The 19,730-nt window shown below is 43.6% G+C and overlaps 1 protein-coding gene across 1 annotated transcript in view; it reads left to right on the forward strand.

Moving 5' to 3' along the window:
* LOC135556186 (SH3-containing GRB2-like protein 3-interacting protein 1) overlaps window positions 1-19,730 on the forward strand; it is a 107,589-nt gene that overhangs the window by 72,940 nt on the left and 14,919 nt on the right. Inside the window, 14 exon segments of the mRNA XM_064989180.1 lie at window positions 3,044-3,068; window positions 3,405-3,425; window positions 3,650-3,715; window positions 4,034-4,100; window positions 4,837-5,021; window positions 7,313-7,324; window positions 9,881-9,892; window positions 11,902-11,923; window positions 12,070-12,154; window positions 12,553-12,695; window positions 16,782-16,886; window positions 17,366-17,398; window positions 17,401-17,439; window positions 17,601-18,431. Coding sequence (XP_064845252.1) covers window positions 3,044-3,068; window positions 3,405-3,425; window positions 3,650-3,715; window positions 4,034-4,100; window positions 4,837-5,021; window positions 7,313-7,324; window positions 9,881-9,892; window positions 11,902-11,923; window positions 12,070-12,154; window positions 12,553-12,695; window positions 16,782-16,886; window positions 17,366-17,398; window positions 17,401-17,439; window positions 17,601-18,431 — 1,646 coding nt within the window.

Genomic DNA, 19,730 nt, shown 5'->3' on the forward strand with positions numbered 1-19,730 from the left:
AAAATGTATTCAGACTCTTTACTCAGTACTTTGTTGAAGCATCTCTCCCATTCTTCGTTGGATGGGGAACCTCACTGCACAGCTATTTTCAGGTCTCTATAGACATGTTCGATCGGGTTCAAGTCTGGGCTCTGGCTGGGCCACTCAAGGACATTCTGAGACTTGTCCCGAAGTCACTCCTGCGTTGTCCTGTTGGAAGGTGAACCTTCGCACAAGTTTGAGCTCTTGAGTGCTCTGAAGCAGGTTTTCGTCAAGGATCTCTCTATACTTTGCGCAGATCATCTTTCCCTCTACCTTTACTAGTCTCCCAGTCCCTTCCGCTGAAAAACATTCCCACAGCATGATGCTGCCACCACCATGCTTCACCATAGGGATGATTTTGGCCAGGTGCTGAGCGGTGCCACGTCCTCCAGACGTGACACTTATCATTCAGGCCAAAGAGTTCAATCTTAGTTTCATTAGACCAGAGAATCTTGTTTCTCATGGTCTGAGAGTCCTTTTGGAAAACTCCAAGCGGGTTGTCATGTATCTTTTACTGAGGAGTAGCTTCCCTCTGGCCACACTACCATAAAGGCCTGATTGGTGGAGTGCTGCAGAGATGGTTGTCATTCTGTAAGGGTCTCCCATCTCCACAGAGGAACTCTGGAGCTCTGTCAGAGTGACCATCAGGTTATTGGTCACCTCCCTGATCAAGGCCCTTCTCCCCAGATTGCTGAGTTTGGCCGGGTGGACAGCTCTATGGGGTTCCAAACTTCTTCCATTTATGAATGATGGAGGATAATGTGTTCTTGGGGACTTTCAATGCTGCAGTAATGTTTGGTACCCTTCCCCAGATCTGTGTCTCGACACAATCCTGTTTCAGAGCTCTACGGACAATTCCTTTGACCTCATGGCTTGGATTTTTCTCTGACATGCACTGTCAACTGTGGTACCTTATATAGACAGGTGTGTGCCTTTCCAAATCATCTCCAATCAATTTAATTTACCACAGGTGGACTCCAGTCATGTTGTAGAAACATCTCACGGATGATCAAAGGAAACAGGATGCACCTGAGCTCAATTTCGAGTCTCATATCAAAGGGTCTGAGTACTTTTTAAAATATTTAATACATTTGCAAAAAAAATGTATAAATCTGTTTTCACTTTCTTGTTATTGGGCATTGTGTGTAAATTTATGAGTTTTTATTTTTATTTAATCAATTTTAGAATAAGGCTGTAAAGGAATGTGGAAAAAGTGCAGTGGTCTGAATACTTTCCGAATGTACTGTACACTACATGACCAAAAGTATGTGGACACCAGCTCGTTGAACATTTAATTCCAAAATCATGGGATATTAATATGGAGTTGATCTGATGCTATAACAGCTTCTACTATTCTGGGAAAGCTTTCCACACCTTTGGAACATTGCTGCAGTGACATACTTCCATTCAGCCACAAGAGCATTAGTGAGAGCACAAGAGCAGCACTGATGTTGGGCGATTTAGGCCTGGTTCGCAGTCGGCTTTCCATTGCATCCCAGAGGTGTATTTGTATTTGTATTTTTTATGGATCCCCATTAGCTGCTGCCGAGGCAGCAACTACTCTTCCTGGGGTCCGGCAGAATTAAGGTAGTTTGATGGGGTTGAGGTCAGGGCTCTGTGCAGGCCAGTTAAGTTCTTCCACACCAATTTTAACAAACCAAACTGTTGCCACAAAGGTGGAAGCACAGAATCGTCTATAATGTAATTTCATGCTGTAGCGTTAAGATTGATCTTCACTGGAACTAAGAGAGGCCAAGCCCGAATAATGAAAAACAGTCCCCAGACCATTATTCCTCCACCAAACTTTACAGTTGGCACTATGCATTGGAGCAGGTTGTGTTCTCCTGGCATCCGCCAAACCCAGATTCGTCCACCACCCCAGAGAACTCTTCCCACTGTTCCAGAGTCCAATGGCGGCAAGCTTTACACCACTCCAGCCAACACTTGTCATTGAGCATGGTGATCTTAGGCTTGTGTGCGGCTGCTCGGCCATGGGAACCCATTTCATGAAGCTCCTGGTGAACAGTTCTTGTGCTGACGTTTCTTCCTGAGGCAGTTTGGAACTCGATAGTGAGTGTTACAACTGAGGACAGACGATTTATATGAGCTATGCGCTTCAGCACTCGGCGGTAAAGTTCTGTGAGCTTGTGTGGCTTACCACTTTGCGGCCGAGCTTTTGTTACTCCTAGATGTTTCCACTTCACAATAACAGCACTTCCAGTTGACCGGGGAAGCTCTAGCATGGCAGGAATTTGACGAACTGACTTATTGGAAAGGTGGCATCCTATGACGGTGCCATGTTGAAAGTTGCTCTTCAGTGCGGCCCATTCTACTGCCAATGTGTGTCTATGGAGATTGCATGGCTGTGTGCTCAATTTTATACACCTGTCAGAAATGGGTGTGGCTGAAATAGCCGAATCCCCTCATTTGAAGGGGTGTCCACATACTTTTGTATATATAGTGTAACTTTTTCTATATGACAGCAGTTCCACATGTTGCCGTGGCGCAAGTTGAGTGGGAAAAATATAATTTGTATTTTATTCTGTTATATTTCATTTTATTCTTAGCCTTCTATGTGTGTTGACTGTGATCAGGGTAACTTAGGTGTGTCTTGTCTGTTTAATTGAAATGAACAAAATGGCTATTGATTTCATGTGCATGGCGTAGCCATGTAGCATACGGCTGCACAGACCAGTAACATAATTAGAATATGCCATTCAATTATTTTGAAAATGCTTATCCCGGCAGGAATGTGGTAAAAATGGGACTGTATGAATTGAGCTCAACATTTTTTGGCCAGATTATTTTATTTTTTTTACTGACAACATGCCATAAAGTCTGTCTGTAAAGGGTATTAGAAAGCCCCTACAGACTGGGGTTTTCCAGTGAGCTGCTTTGCTAATTGGCAGTGTGCTTAAGTGTTAGGAGAAAATATGGAAAGTGGATTTCAAGATCCTTACATTCTCTTTGCTCCCTACTCTCCCCTCCCCCTTTTTTCTCTTTCTCTCTATCTCTTTCACAGGGGGTCCCCTGACAGAGAAGGGGGTGTAAGTATCACAAAATCATTCATGCTTTATCCAATGGATTAATTGGTCGACTTGTTCAACTGTGAAATTATTGAATTGTGTTGTCAATAAATATGCTTAATAATGTTATTGCTGGAAGGTGAAGACATGATTGCCTATTTTACAAGCTCGGTTTAGTACTGCTCAGTCCTTTAGGTGAATCAGCACTGTAACACTGTTTTTTTATTGACTCCAGAATCAAATTAAATGAGTCTATTGTTGAACTTAACTGTTTTGTGAGGTATTGAATTTCCTTACATGATTTGATTTAATTGTATTTGTATTCTCTGTATTGTGGACTCGACTGTCATCATCCAGGATCCCCAAGAGATTGAATCGGTATTGAACACTATTGGAGTCCCTTTTAGTGTAGGATATATAGTTGCTATAGACTCTACTCTACCAGACCTTAGGTAATCCTTTGGTGTATTGTTACTAATTGGGTTCATAGTTCCTGTATCGGTAGCATTGAGTAGCCAATCACTTAGCGTAGTATTGCATGAGTTGAGCAATCAGGATCCTGATTGGTGGAATTGATTGTGATCGTGTCATTCTGTTTTCAGTCACAGAAGAAAGCCAATGGTGCGGCTGTCAATGGATTCTCTGGAGAGATCGACTGGGACAGATATGTATGGCACCAGCATTCTTCCTTTGAACAAGCTCATATAAAAAAACAAACTTATGATTATGTTACTGGCATACTCTCAAAGATCTATATGTCATGGACAGTAGATACTCTTCTGACCCTTTTGTTACTGTCCTACTGTTGTTTCTAAAGATTCTGAGTGTATGTTAATGTAGAATCAATCGGTTGAGGTCAAATCCAATTCAATCAATTCAGGAAGTAAACTGAATTGACAGAATTTAAATGGAATTGAGCCCAACCCTGATCGCATGTTGTAAACACAGCGTGTGATGTTGGTGTGTCTGTTGCTCGTGTGTTTCAGAACACCCCTACGGTGGACGATGAAGGTTACAGTCTCAGGCCAGACGAGGAGGAGGGGCCAGGATCAGATATCCTTTATCATCAAGCTACACCCTAATGGAGCTAGATATTAACTATTTCACGCTACATAGTTCACCTACACCTAATACTATACCTATAGCACTATAGTTCCACCAAATCACAGGTGACTTATAGTTTGTATGTCACAATATGAGCACATCGCTTTCTGCATGTAGAGTCTGTGTCTGGCTGACTGTTTGACTGACTGACTCAATGATTGACTTAGTCTATCTAGATCAGAAACATTTTGTGTTCAGCCCACCACAGAACAGCCTATGAGTACAAATCAACATTGAGACCGTCGAGCATAATTTCATCTCAACTCAATAACAAACAGGCAGCCGAGAAATAACTGGGTATTACTTCAACTCAATAACAGCTTACGGCATATGGCCTAGAACAACTATATATTGATTAGACTGATATTGCTTGGAGATTTGCCAGGCTTTTCGGAACCTGCTGTTCTGTGAGGAGATTCTACGGTCTCCTGATTAGAAGCTGTAGTATCTAGTATTTGGTAGAGTTGTAGATATAGAAACGGTCCGGAGTACAGAGTCTCCCCTAGTACAGATCTAGGATCAGCTTCCCCTCCCACAATCCTAACCTTAACCATTTAGTGGGGGAAATGCTAAACTGGCCTAACCTCACCATCTAGGGGCAACATCACCCTACTCCTTGAAATACAATGTAAATGACCTATGATCTTCAGCAATTAAAAGATTACGGTCTTTAACGGCAACCCACCTGGCTCCAAACCACCCAAGGAACACTTCTTCTCCTCCAGCGAGTCGGAGGGAGAGGAGGACCACCGTAAAAAGTTTAAGATCAAGATTAAACCATTACCAGCGGAAAGTGCCAACTGTTTGGCCCCCTCAGTAGATGAACTCAAAGCCTCCATAGGCAACATAGCTCTGTCTCCTTCTCCTCTGGTGAGTCCCTCCCTCCGCCATCACTGCTCTGCCCTCACTGGGGCCATGGTGTCATTTTCTGTTACTGTATACTGTATTCTAGAACGTGTTTGAATGGTTGTATCTGCTTGCTGTTCTGTTCCACATTAAGAAATGATTTCCAACATTCATAACACATTTCTTACCGTCTCTGTGTGTTTCTCTGTCACACTGCATGTGTTTTCTCCTCATTAATCTACTTATATGCCTGTCTGTGAGCGAATTATATTGTCTTAGAGGCTTATTCCATCAATATTCCGGTAGTAACAGTGAACTAGGGAGAGAGACACTGGGGTTTGTTTACCCTCTACTACATAATACATTGCTGATGCTAGGGATGTTGGGGAGAGAAATGGTGGCTGGCAGGTCTTGAGCATTCTGCTGTGACCTCAGTGGACTACCAATTACTGGAGTGGAGTTTAACCCAAGGCAGATGTCTCTAAGCAGCCCACAGAAACCAACGGACACTGTATTATTGAGTCTCATTATACACTTTAGACTGGAGAGTTCCTACACCACAATGACAACAACTTCATGAGAAACCATGAGATTCAAACCTGCTCAATTGAAAAACATCACTTAAAACCTTAAATGAGCAGAGTGATCCAAAGGAGGGAGAGGTATTGATGGAGTGGGAGGGAGAGGTGTTTAAGGAGTTTCTCTTTGGGCTGGGGCCCCTCCCTTCCAACCCCCTCCACCCCCCTTCAACACTCCCCTAGTGTCATACCTGGTGTAAATAATTCAGCCTGGAAAGTGGGTATTCACAGTGAGGCAGTGATGTATGCTGTATGTACGCGAAGACAGTCTCTGGTCATACGAGAACCTTACAGACTCAATAATTAATCTATCCACTGGCTGTAGAGCCGCTTGCTAGCCGTTAGCTCACTAACCTGGAACAGTGAGCAGGTGTTTGGTTGTTTTAACGTGTACATGGCTCTCGCCGAGTGTAGAGGAATTTTACAATATAGATCAGGATAATAGCAGACAGTGGCTGTGTGGTTCTGACGGTGGCCAGTCAGTCATAGAGAATTGTATTATGTCCTACTTACTGACGGTCAATTTATCACCTAAAACCTATTGTCAAAACCTCGTTCCAGAAAGGTCTGTCACTGTACTAGGTTAGGGGACAGATTGGGTTGGAGACTACGTGCCATTGGTCTAGGAGAGACCCTTTAATGTCGAAGGATTTAAACCCCAGGTCTTTCAAGTCCTTTAATATAGAGATGTATCCCCAAGCAACGGTTCTTACTCCCACGTCTGAATAGAAAGCAGTGCCAGCTCTGTCCTATACTCTCCAGATTAAGTCTGTGCCAATTAGCATCTCCTCCATTTAGTAAAACCTCTCCAGTCTGGCCAGAGTGCTGGAACTTCTACCTTTTTACCTCAGTCATGAATTAAACATGAGTCACATGGTGGACCCTCACTCGCCATTGCAACTGTGTGCTTGCCCAGGTAGCCCTGGCAATGGTTACCAGGACATTGGCTAAAGAGAGCTGGGATAGAGAGCAAAGGTTAACAGGCTAAATCAAACAGCAAGGTTATTTCCACATTTCTTTCCCTGGCATTCTCTTGCTCCCTCATTTGATCTCTCCTGCATTTTCTCTCTCTCCTTCTCCCTTCACCTCTCTCTCTTCCTCCCTCTTTATCTCCCTTGACTTCGATCTCCCTGTATTAAAGTTGAATGTGTTGCTCTTAGAGGGGGGTGGCTGTTGAGAATACAGAGAAGAGAGACAGAGGAAGTGTGTGTGTGTGTGTGTGTGTGTGTGTGTGTGTGTGTGTGTGTGTGTGTGTGTGTGTGTGTGTGTGTGTGTGTGTGTGTGTGTGTGTGTGTGTGTGTGTGTGTGTGTGTGTGTGCGCAGATTAACCTCCCCATGGGCATTTCTGTCCACGGCGCAGTAGATGTATCATTTAGATTTTCCCTTGTACTCAACAACTATCACTATTGATTAAACATCCAGTCACTCATGAGATCAAAGTCGCTTATCGATATACTGTAAATGGATGAACGAATGGGTGTGGAAAGTGAGATGGATAGACCGATTGGTAGATAGAGGAAACTTATGCTCTCGCTGTGGCGCTTACGTAAATCAGAGTAGAACACTATTGACACGCATGTTTGTTTGGTCAGTCAATTTCGTGTGTACAGTAATTGTGGATCTACGATAACATATAGTATCCTCTCTACCCCTTTCTCCTCTCTCTCTCTCTTTGTCCTGCCCCCTCCCTCTGCCCATCTCTACCTTTCTTCCCCCTCTACCTGCTAACTTCCGTAGAGGAGTAGTCCGGTAAGCCTGTTCTTGGCATTTCGTTGTCGGTTTATTTTTCTCTCTTCGCTTCCTGTCTCTCTGTTAGCATGAATTGCACACTTGCATGGCTGCTTTCTCCCTTTCTGTTTGTGATTTGGCATACTGACTTTTCTCTCTAAGGTTCACATTGAATGCCTGGTGGGTGTTCATTGGGTCCATTGTAATGGAGTCAGAGAAATATGCAATAGCAATACAACAAACTCGGGTGTACTGGTGAACCAGGATTTGTGGAGAACAGGTTGCTCTGAATGAGAACCAAAGGTTGTGGGATTTGGGACTACCACAGTACCAGCACGAAGACAGCTGCTGTATAGTGACCTCCGATAAGATGGAAATCTGTCTGCTTTCTCTCATAATATCCATGCACCTTTTGGCTAGCGGCTAAGACACAACAGCTCAGCAGATTGTGTGTGTGCTTTTATTTCAGTTCCTCTGAGTAAAGTTTAAATTGAGGCTGTAGCAGTCAGTCAGTTGCATTCCACACAAACAGAACGACGGGAAGAATTACAAGGGAAATGGTGGTGTGGAAGGGCAGAAAATGATGCAGATATAAAAGGGAGATGGAAAAGGATACAGCTGAATGAAGCCACAGCAGGTCCCCTGAACAGTGGAGAGGACAGGGCCAATTGGATCAGTCATTATGGGTTGTGGATGACTGTGATTTCTCTCTCAACATATTGACATACACACCCATGCATGATCGCACACCCACAGATGAATCATCACGCTCACTCGTGCGCGTGAATGAGTCATCCGTGCTCCTCTTAAGCCCTTCTCAGCTCTCTGCTTTTTACTCCCATTATGCATGGTTGATCTCGATAGCGGTGTTCAAGAGCATCAAAACCATAATGTATCATGGGCAAATTGTGACTGGCTGACTGATCGACAAATAGTTATTATGAATAATAATAACAAATAGTTATTATGAATAGTTATTTATGATGCAAGGTGATTTGTCGATCGGTCAGTCGGCGGCCCAGTGTCTCACGTCAGATGCCGTCACTTCTACGCGAAGCCCGTCCCTCAACTGATCTGTGGAACTCATCCCTACTTCTGAAAATCACTCCGCTCTCGGTAGATGGCACACTGGCTACTACCGCAAACCATGTTCGATCAGCTGAGCAAACTTTCTCCCGCTAGCAGCCTATTGAAGGCTTGTTTGAATTGGTAGCTATTTTGTCAGCTTGTTGATGAAGTTGTACTGCACCAAAGTTCTGGAACTGTTCTCAGAAATCCGCATGTATTTTATAGCTGGCACTGTGCCTCGCTACTTTGAAACATCTTGCCAACGCGATAACACCGCAGAGAGCAGTCAGCTGTGTTGTAGAACTCCGCACACTAATCACGCCAGAACAGATTGTCATGAAAACTAATTTGTGCATTACCGAAAACTTCAATACGCTAGCTAGCAGCGGGTGTATTCAGCATTGAGTGTGTGAACTGATGTTTGCATTCATTCCTTTAGTTTCATATGGATTGATTTGAAACTGGTTCAGCCAGCAAAGACACTAGCTATCTGATGTGCTAGCTAGCTAATTTACGTGCACATTTCAAATGTCATAAATACAGATTCTACCACCACAAAACATCTTAGCTAGACGTAGAATTGGGTGGTGAACACTACCCAAAATTAGCTACAAGTTCATAGTTTATTTTTAACTCTTGACAATGTCACCTTGGTAACATTTTCGAATGTTAGGACAGCATATTGTAGCCAAACATCTTTTTAGCTATCTCATGTGCTTGCAAGTTATCAGATGTGAGACAGTGGTTGATCTATTTTAAAGCACATTCAGGCTGTGGCTCATGCACTCTTAAAAAGCATGCTGCCATTTGACCTGTTCTTGCCGGCACGGCTAATGATGGCACCACAGGCCTATAAAAATGTTGCCGCCCTCCGCTTGACCTGTCATTGCTCCATTTACACAATACTGCTGCCTCATTGCCCCTTCCACCAGGAAGTAGCCTACAGCTGAGTGCCGGAGCCCCTATACCAACATTTTTATAAATAACCCAAGATAGACCACAGGGTGTCGTTTCCAACCGGAGCAAATTAAGCGTTGTGGGCAGAGCCAAGCACGAGCTACCGAGATCCCATTGGGTGTTCTAGCATGTATTTGCATATTTCATCTAGCTCTAACTTCTCCCACTTTCTGCCACAGGATTTCCTCTCCTCACCATATTTGGTGGTGAGAAGATCTGAATAGATGCTTCAGATGGATACAGTCCTGTGAAGTATCTGGTTCATTGTTCTCTCGTCGTGACATCACTATGACAGTAAACTACTGTACTGTACCTTTCTTTTACCACTCTGTCTCTCTGGTGCGGAGATGACTAAGCTGAATTTCCACTACAGACATTTAATGGTGTTGAATCTGGTTGGGCCTTTTGGAGAAGTAGGCTACTGGTTCTAACTGACTGAGTGTAACTGTTGTGTTGTGAGTGTAAAAATGTATTATGTTGGAGAGGTGTGCTTTACTGATTCATCACTCTCTGACCAGGTATCTCTTCTCTCTTCCTTTTTGCTGGTCATAGAGACGTAGCCCGGTAAGTGTCCCTCCATTCCGTGTCTGTCCCTGGGGCCTGGGGTAAATTACCAACGCTTTTTCTCACTCTGCTTCCTGTAACCTGCTGGTGGAGTGGAGGGGAGAAGGTTGAGGTGGCGTTGACAGTTGAAACAGATCAGGAAAATATTGCTAATTTGCTACAGTATGGTCCCTGTTGTACTAGGCTTTTAAGTCCCTGGGTGAATCTGAATAGTCTTTCCTTGATTCCTCATATCCTCTGTCTTTGCCGTCTCCTTGCTTCCTCCTGATTATATTAAGGAGGTGGGTAGAAGAAGGGATGACACGACTCAAGAAATTGAGAAAGGGCATTTGAGATTCACCCCATCTGTCGACAGCTGGACCCTTTGATCTCTCACTTCAGCCCCGCATTCTAGTGATTCCTCTGCTGCTCTCTCTCTCTCTCACTCCTTCCATCTCACACTCTCCCTCCTCCTTTCTCCCTCTATTTTCCTTCTTATCGTGTCTCTTTGAGAGTTATTTCATGCACTGTATTCTCACTAAAAAGCAGCAATCTCTGTCTCGGTCTCTCGCTCTCTTTTTCTCTCCCTGCTCCCTCTTTCTCTCCTTGTCGCTCTCTCTTTACCTCTAAGTTTCTCTCTGTCTCTCCCACCATATTTCTGTATCTCTCTCTCTCTCGTTACACAATCTCATCTGTATTATATATCTGTCCCTCTCAATTTTGTGCAGGGTGTATAATGTTTTGGGCTTTACACGAGGCTTCAAAGACCTACTCATTCTATCTGTCTCTAACAGCTTTCTGTGCTCACTGAACTCCCACTATGCACTGAGTGCACAAAACATTATGAACACCTGCTTTTTCCATGACATAGACTGACCAGGTGAATCCGGGTGAAAGCCTTGATCCCTTATTGATGTCACCTGTTAAATCCACTTCAGTCAGTGTAGATGAAGGGTAGGAGACCGGGTAAATAATTATTTTTAAGCCTTAAGACATGGATGGTGTACTGTATGTGTGCCATTCAGGGGGTGAATTGGCAAGACAAAAGATTAGAAGTGTCTTTGGACGGGCGATGGTAGTACAGTAGGTGCTAGGCACACCGGTTTGTGTCAAGAACTGCAACGCTGTTGGGTTTTTCATGATCAACGGTTTTCCGTGTGTATCAAGAATGGTCCACCACCCAAAGGACTTCCAGCCAACATGATACAACTGTGGGAATCATTGGAGTCCACATGGGCCAGCATCCCTGTTGATTGCTTTTGACACCTTGTAGAGTCCATGCTCGACGAGAGGGGGATGAAACTCAATATTAGGCAGTTATTCTTAATGTTTTGTACACTCGGTATATTATTATTATTTTTATTTTTTTACCTTTTATTTAACTAGGCAAGACAGATAAGAACAAATTCTTATTTACAATGACGGCCTACCAGGGAACAGTGTTCAGGGGCAGAACGACACATTTTTACCTTGTCAGCTCTGGGATTTGATCCGGCCCAAAGCTCTAACCACTAGGCTACCTGCCACCCCAAATTAGCTTGTCTATAAATCCTAATGGCCATTATAAAGTATATATTATTTGTATAAATGTACATAACTGCATGTTTCTTTCACTCTGCAATAAGTACACCTTTTCCAGAAATATATTGTTTCATGATTCGGACAGTGCATCTCAACACATCATCTGTTAGGTACTAAGGCCAATAGCTCCTCGATTGTTCCACAGTATTTCTGTGTGAGGTAGAGAGAACAGACCTAGTGGATCTCAACTTCCCTGTGGAGACAGTTGCTAAGTCAGCCCAGCCAATGCTCTCATCCGATTATCTCATTCTTAGGCTACAGAGACCATTTTCTGACCTAGTGGATAGGCTCCCTCCTGGGAATACTGTATCTAATGTGCACATTAACACGGTGTGACTCATGGATTTTTAAAACGCTTTAATATTTCCATATGAGTCATTTGAGTGTGAAATGTAATGTGTGATATGTTTTTTTGCGTCTTTTTTCAAATGTATGTGTTTTTATTATAGGGGTTGATGACAAAGGACTCTGGTAAGTATCTAAGTTGTCTCCTCTTGTCTTGTTGTTTAAAGCTAAACGCCTCAGGTGAAAAGCCAAGTCACCGATTAGCTTCAATGTGTTTCAGTGTGTATGATGAGTCAGTTGAGGTGAACGACTGTGAACGAATCTCTCCTCAGGTGAAGAGATACAGGTGGCTCGGCCAAGGCGTCCTGCACCCATTGAGGTCCCCACATTGGCAGCCCCGGCACTACAAGTTCCCAGGTACGTCTTTATCTGTTGCCCACTGACCTGTTAGACTCGCCCCAGATGCTGTGGCTGTGTAGTCATGCACTTGTCTGTCCATCCATAGTTTTACATGAACCTCCTGTCGACTTTCAGTCTCTGATGACAATCAGCAGCCACTGATTTAGTAACTTCAAGTCGAACGCTTATACATCCCCTTCCTTCCCCTATGACATGAATGCATCTCTAGTTGTAGTGTTCTGAGTGAGGTGACGGAAGCATGTTTGTCTTAGTTTCTATGGTAGACTGATCGTCTGACTCGTCCTGCTGTCCCTGTCTGTCCTTGTCTTATCTCCATCCCCATGCAGTAAGAAAGCCACAGTACCAGAGAATGCCTACTAACCCTGTCTGTCTGTCCCTCTTTATCTCCCTCCCAGAAGTAAGAGAGCCCCAGCAGTACCAATACCAGAGAAAAAAGCAGCACCAGTACCAGAGAAGAAAGCAGCACCAGTACCAGAGGACACTACAGCCTTATTTGGGCCTCCGCTGGAGACAGCCTTCGGAGAGCAGAAAACTGAAGGTACATCAACTTTCTTTGATGTTTGATTGGTGTGTGTGTGTGTGCTGAGCGATTTAACCAGCATCGACATTGATTCAATTACTTGAATTGCATTTAGTTCTCCTTTTTTTGTGAGATCAACTCGTCGTTCCTCTAGAAAGAAATCAAAGCAAGCACGAGAGAAATCAGATTAAGAACAAACTCTGGGATGCTATAGGAATTTGTAGTTTTCAACAGGAAAATATTCAACTTAGTTCAGCACAGAAAACATGCTAATTAACTACAATGCCCATAATCCACTGCCTGCCCTGTTTATCCAGGCCCCTGACAGACTCGTGAGAGAGGAATGTACACAACGACGAGAGGGATAGAGACAGTTCGTGAAGTAGCTCTACACAATTGATATAGTTGTAGGACTTGGTAATTTTGTCAGACAGCTCTGCAGCATAAGGAGCTACTAGCTAGCCATCTAGTTAGCTACTAGCCTAGCTAAACAGGATGACTCATTAGGGAGCACAGAGATTATGGTCACGTTTCCCTGCTCAGAATGGCATGCATCAACCAATGGTTGCGTGCCATGTCATCGACTGTTCTGTCGGGCACCAGATTGCTGTAATATACAGTACTGTATTAGAGGTCGACTGTTTATGATTTTTCAATGCCGATACCGATTATTGGAGGACAAAAAAAAGCAGATACCGATTAATCGGCCGGTTTTTACATTTTTTTATTATTATTTATTATATATATATATATATATATATATATATATATATATATATATATATATATATATATATATACATATATATATATATATATATATACATATACATATATATATATATATACATATATATATGTATATATATACATATATATATATATATACATATATATATATATATATATGTAATAATGACAATTGCAACAATACTGAATGAACATTGATTATTTTAACTTAATATAATACATATTATGGGCTTTTGGATGGGTGTTCTTAAGGTGATTCCACAGGTTGATGGTATGTTTTGATTTAGCCGTTGCTGACCCCATGCTTACATCTTTATCACAAATAAGACACCTTGCTTTCCCTGGTGCCGTTTCAATGTAATAGTCCCACACTGGTGCTCTGCTTTTCTCTGCCATCTGTAAAACACACACACAGCTCTGAAGTGACAATGATACTGAAGAGTCTGCTTAAGAGACAAATACTCTCAACTGTTTGAATAAAAATAGAGTTTAAGTTACCTGTGATGAATGTTGAAAACAAAAACTGTAATTTCTATATGCAGAAAATCCTATTTTAATAATGGGCATGGTAAGAATTGACTACCAAAGTGCGAGTCATTATTCCCATGACACCTTCTAGCAAAATCTGAAAAGCAGTTCCTTCATTCATTTATTCCATAGGATATTTTTAGATCCACTTAAAATAAGGTCTGTGTTTTGTGTAGGCTTACACCACCTTGCCAATTGTATAACTGTGTAGATATCCATAGGACAAGGTAACTCTGATCAATATTGGCTAAATATAAGCGAAGATAAAAAAAATCAACTGTAGAGTGGATTTATGAAAACATGTTGACAAACGTTACCTTATCAAAGTGAGATTTACACGGGTGTCAAAACGCTGAGGCGGTTTAAGCACGAAACACAGACCTTATTTGAAGTAGATCAAGACTCTATGGAAGACATGAACGGTAAAATAACGAAGGAACCACTTTCAAGTTCAGCCACAAGTTATTACAGGAATTATAACGAGTCGACTATTTCTCTCTAAACCATATACCTTTGACTATTATGAGCCTGCTGCTGCCTACCACCCCTCAGTCAGACTGCTCTATCAAATATCAAATCATAGACTTAACTATAATAAACACAGAAATACGAGCCTTCGGTCAAATCCGGAAACTATCACCTCGAAAACAAAACGTTTATTCTGTTCCGTATTTTATCTAAGGGGGGAAATCCATGAGTCTAAATATTCCTGTTACATTGTACAACCTTCAATATTATGTCATACTTACGTAAAATTCTGGCAAATTAGTTCGCAAAGAGCCAGTCCGCCCAAACAGTTGCATATACCCTCACTCTGCGTGCAATGAACGCAAGAGAAGTGACACAATTTCCCTAGTAAATATTGCCTGCTAACCTGGATTTCTTTCAGCTAAATATGCAGGTTTAAAAATATATACTTGTATTGTTTTTAAGAAAGGCATTGATGTTTATGGTTAAGTACACATTGGAGCAACGACAGTCGTTGATTGTTTGTTTTTTATAAGATAAGTCTAATGCTAGCTAGCAACTTACCTTGGCTTACTGCATTCGCGTAACAGCCAGACTCCTCGTGGAGTGCAATGTAATCAGGTAGTTAGAGCGTTGGACTAGTTAACTGTAAGGTTGCAAGATTGGATCCCCTGAGCTGACAAGGTACAAATCTGTCGTTCTGCCCCTGAACGAGGCAGAACGTTCCTAGGCCGTCATTGAAAATAAGAATGTGACTTGCCGAGTTAAATAAAGGTGTAAAAAATATATTTTTTAAATCGGCAAAATCGGCGCCCAAAAATACCGATTTCCGATTGTTATATGAACTTGAAGTCGGCCCTAATTCTGATTAATCGGTCGACCTCTATACTGTATGATGTGGTTAGTTGATATGTAAGATCTGGCATTCGTCAGCAACACCTGGGCAGAAGAACACGCCCAACGTTAGATGGTGGTCTGGCCGGCTGGCTGCTACTGCCTGAGCAGAGATGAGATGAGCAGAGATGAGATGATGACTAAAGAATTAAATAAAAGAAAGTCAATCAATAAAGTAGTAAGACAATGGCTGGTTTTCAATGTTTTGGCAATTGAATGTTCTCAGTATTTGGCTTTGGAATTTCAATTAAAACGTGCTAAAGTCATTTGAAGGTAGTAATTTCATGTAAAAAGAAAAGGGGAAAAAATAACCGGGGCGGCAGGGTAGCCTAGTGGTTAGGGCGTTGGACTAGTAATCTGTCATTCTGCCCCTGAACAGGCAGTTACTGTTCCTAGGCCGTCATTGAAAATAAGAATTTGTTCTTAACTGACTTGCCTAGTTAAATAAAGGTAAAATAACGAAAAAAATAAAACCAGAAATCGTAAACTGTGATTATTTTTTATTTTTTTAAATAAAACTCGAACTGACCTCAAAAAGCACTAATCGCTCAGCACTAGCGTGTGTGTGTGTGTGCGTGCGTGTGTCCATCCCTTCCTTGTTTTTCTATGATCGAGCACTGTAACGACAATGGCTTGTCGTGGAACACTGCCGCTGGCTGTAACACTGAAGACACACCGCAGATGCATAGCACCAACAAGATGGATGCTTCCTATTCTCTCCACTGCCTTTCGGCCACGTCTAAAGACACTATCCCTCTTCCCTGTCAGCTGCACACGCTGCCACTATGTCTTGCAAGCTAAAACTCTCACAAACACGCTCGTGGTCAGAGGCACTATGAGGTAAATGAGATTCCACCTTGGTTGGTTTGTTGTCGTGTGAATCCTCCCCTCACCCCTCTCACAGTCAGGGTTCTATACTAGCTCTGCAGGCTCTGACTGGAAAGCTCTTAGCTTGTTATATAACTACCTGCCGAAGCATAGCTAATGTCACTAAATACAGATCCAGCAGCCTTTGCTTTTTTAACACACCATTCAGAGATAGAAGTTTCTCTATGAGGCTGTTAGTCCCTGCTGATATCCCTCTTTCTCAATGGAGTGGTTATATAAAGTACATGATTCTGTGAGACTGATAGGGTTGCTATTCTTTATTTGTAAATAACGGATGCGCTTGTATAAGATGCTGCCTTCAGTAGTAGGAGATATTCGCCACAACTATAGCTAATAAAACTGATATTACATCGCCACTTCTTGGTGTCTTTTTTTTTTGAGAAGTGATTGGTTGGTTATAGACATGACAGGTTTAGGCTAATGGTAATCTAGGTCCGAGAATTCAGATTCAATGCATGTCTTTATTGTAGATGCCAGCATACGCATTTTAACATACAGTTACCAAGATGTATCTATTTTTAGCTTATTAAACTGACACCCCCTCTATGGTATGTCCCCTGTCTGTCCTGAACGTAGTGGGTATATCTGAGCCAGTGGTGTGTGGCGTATGGGGTGCTCCTCTACCTGAGTCTGAGTCACTGAGCCCAGACTTCTCTTTCACAAGACCCTTCCCTACAGGCAGTAAGTTTACCATTTGTGTTTGCACTTCCTGGAATTACTCTGGAATGACTGCACGGAACCATCAACTCACCTCATAAACTACCTCACCCTCATGACTGAAACTAATGAGCGATCTGGACGGATGAACAGAGGGAGAGAGAGTCTGTGAACAAGTGTGCCATTAACTCTTCCTCCGCAACCCGTACTAACCCACTCATTTCATCCGTCATTAGTTAGAGAAATAATTAAATCCCATACTAATGTTGAGCATCATGATTCAATTGACTCTTCCTCCTCTCCCCCCCCCCCTGCATCTGCATGGATTATGGGCCATATGCATGGTGGTGTATGTAATATATGGCATGGGGGCTGTATGGTAGTTCCCGACCTGTACTGTGCTGAGCTGGTGTGGCACAGCCAGGCACTACCACCAGGTGCCTCTAGATGGCGCCACCCTTTAGAGTGACAGGCTATTCATGGATGCACTGATATCATTGCAGCTCCGCCCCCGCTTCCGCCCAAGAATGTCCCGACCTCCCCCCACTGACTGGCTCCCCCTCTGCAGATGCTGCTGGTAAGACCTTTCATCCCTCGACCCCTCACTCCAGCCCCCTTCCCTCGCTCCTTCCCTCTAACTTTTTCTTGCATTTGCTGTCACTCTCTCTCAATCTCTCTCACTCATTCTCATACTAACTGCTCTGCTCCTCTCTCCCTGCACGTGGCTCTGTCTGTCAGGTTTGTCAATAAAGGCAGAAGGCTCAGGGAGGAAGAACTCCGTCCCAAACCTGGATAACATTTTCGGCCCAGCGGAACCCCCTGTCTTTGGCGAGGAATCTGCAGACAAGTGGATCTGCTTCAGCGAGGAGGAATCCGCAGCTTCTGAAAAACCACCCCCTTCAACGTCCCCACCCCCTCCAGAGGATCCCCCCGCCCCTCCTGTACCCACCTCCCCTCTCCCTCTGGATGACCCTGTCCCTGCCCCCTCTCTCTCCCCTCTCCCCACCTCCCCTCCCCCACAGGAAAAACCAGTCTCTCCATTACCCACCTCCCCACCCCCTACAGATGAACCAGTGCCCCCCCTACCCACTGTCCCACCCACGCCGAAAGACCCTACACCCCCACCCTCACCACTTCCTCCAAAGGACCCTACACCACCCCCCACTCCCACACCCACTGTTGTCCCCACTCTCGACTTAACCTCCAGCATCGCCCCTGCTCCCCTTGTCACCTCACCCACCAGCGTTGCTCCTGTCCCCTCTGCAGTTCCCTCTTCTCCCAAAGCAAGCACACCTGTCTCCCCCACCAGCCCCCCTGCCCCTGTGGAGGCACCCTCACGCACCATCCCCCGGCCCCTCGTCTTGGCCGCGGAGGAACAGAGGAGTCCTGAAGCAGCAGCTCTGCCTGTCCCACCTGCCCCTCCGAAAGAGGACCTCAGTGAAACCACCACCACCCTGTCACCCAAAGATGCTGGCCAGGTTTCCCGTGTTGCGCCTCCCCCTCCTCCACCCCCTACATACAGGGCAGTGGTGTCCTCTCCAGGACCAACGACAGCGGGTACGGGTAGTGGTGAGTACCCCTGAAGGCTAAACTCATCCTACACAACACCCCCATCCATTACTTCACAACCCACCTGACCACTGTCAGCATCAGTCTCAGCCCGTAGAGATGTGCTGATGTATAACGCAGTCAGCTAGTGTAAAAGCACATACTTTGATAGGTTGTAAAAGAGTCTGTTCTCAAGTGACTTATCTGTATAAATACATGTTGGATGATTAAAAACTAGGAACATAATGACCATCTATTTAAGGCAGTGATTGGGTTTAGGTGGCTTGCTGTTTGACTGGAGCGGCCCATTGAAATCAGCTGTGAGTAGGATAATTATATTCATTACGCTGCTTAATGATAATATTAATGCTGACTGATTCCCATATCGGGGCTGATCACAATCCTCACATTAATACAATATAAGAGAAGGTACTGTACAGAAACACTGCTCTTGTTTAGACCTACAGCTCGTCTTACAAAATCAAGTGTGTGTGTGTGTGTGTGTGTGTGTGTGTGTGTGTGTGTGTGTGTGTGTGTGTGTGTGTGTGTGTGTGTGTGTGTGTGTGTGTGTGTGTGTGTGTGTGTGTGTGTGAAAGAAGGAAGTGGGTTAAGATCCCTAAGCCAATGAACCCGTTGTTCCCTGTTGTCGTCTACGTAAGGTGCTTTACAATTATGACAGTCGTTATGCAGTATTGTTCTGTTGCAGACTAAAAAGAGAAGAGTGTAGTGTAGACCTGACTGTGTGTGTAGTGCACGTGACCATGATGAAGGGCATTAGTTGGTTTAGTTTAACACATGGAACAACCGGATTCAGGACTGAAAACACAGCTGGGACAGATCCTGTTGACACAGCACTTCGGGATGAGTGGGTATTCTGGCTCTGACTTTCTTGTCCCGCTGTGGGAAAATCGTCCCTCAAGATAAACAATAAAGTGACTGACTGAGTCCAGAGTGTTTAAAAAAAAAAAAATCATATCACCCACTACTGCAGGGGTGTCAAACAAATGTTGCCCCGGGAGCCGCATCTGATCTTAAATGAGGTCCAGAGGGCCGTACTGGTAATTTGTTATATTTCCTTGCCTTCAAAATTGCCATAAAATAGTCCTCTATCCATAGATTTTGGAATTTTCAATGCCCCTTTACTGTCAAGTGATTATTCGCGGCCTGGACAGTCAATAACCTGTATGAATACAGGTCCATTGTCATTTCTACACAGTTTTAATCATTTTAAAGTATATTTATAAAAAAATAATGTTTTACTCAAACCACCAGCGGCCAGAATGTACCCCCTGGGCCATATGTTTGACACCCCTGCACTAC

The sequence above is a fragment of the Oncorhynchus masou genome, chromosome 15 (genome assembly GCF_036934945.1).
Source record: "Oncorhynchus masou masou isolate Uvic2021 chromosome 15, UVic_Omas_1.1, whole genome shotgun sequence".
Classification (NCBI taxonomy): domain Eukaryota; kingdom Metazoa; phylum Chordata; class Actinopteri; order Salmoniformes; family Salmonidae; genus Oncorhynchus; species Oncorhynchus masou.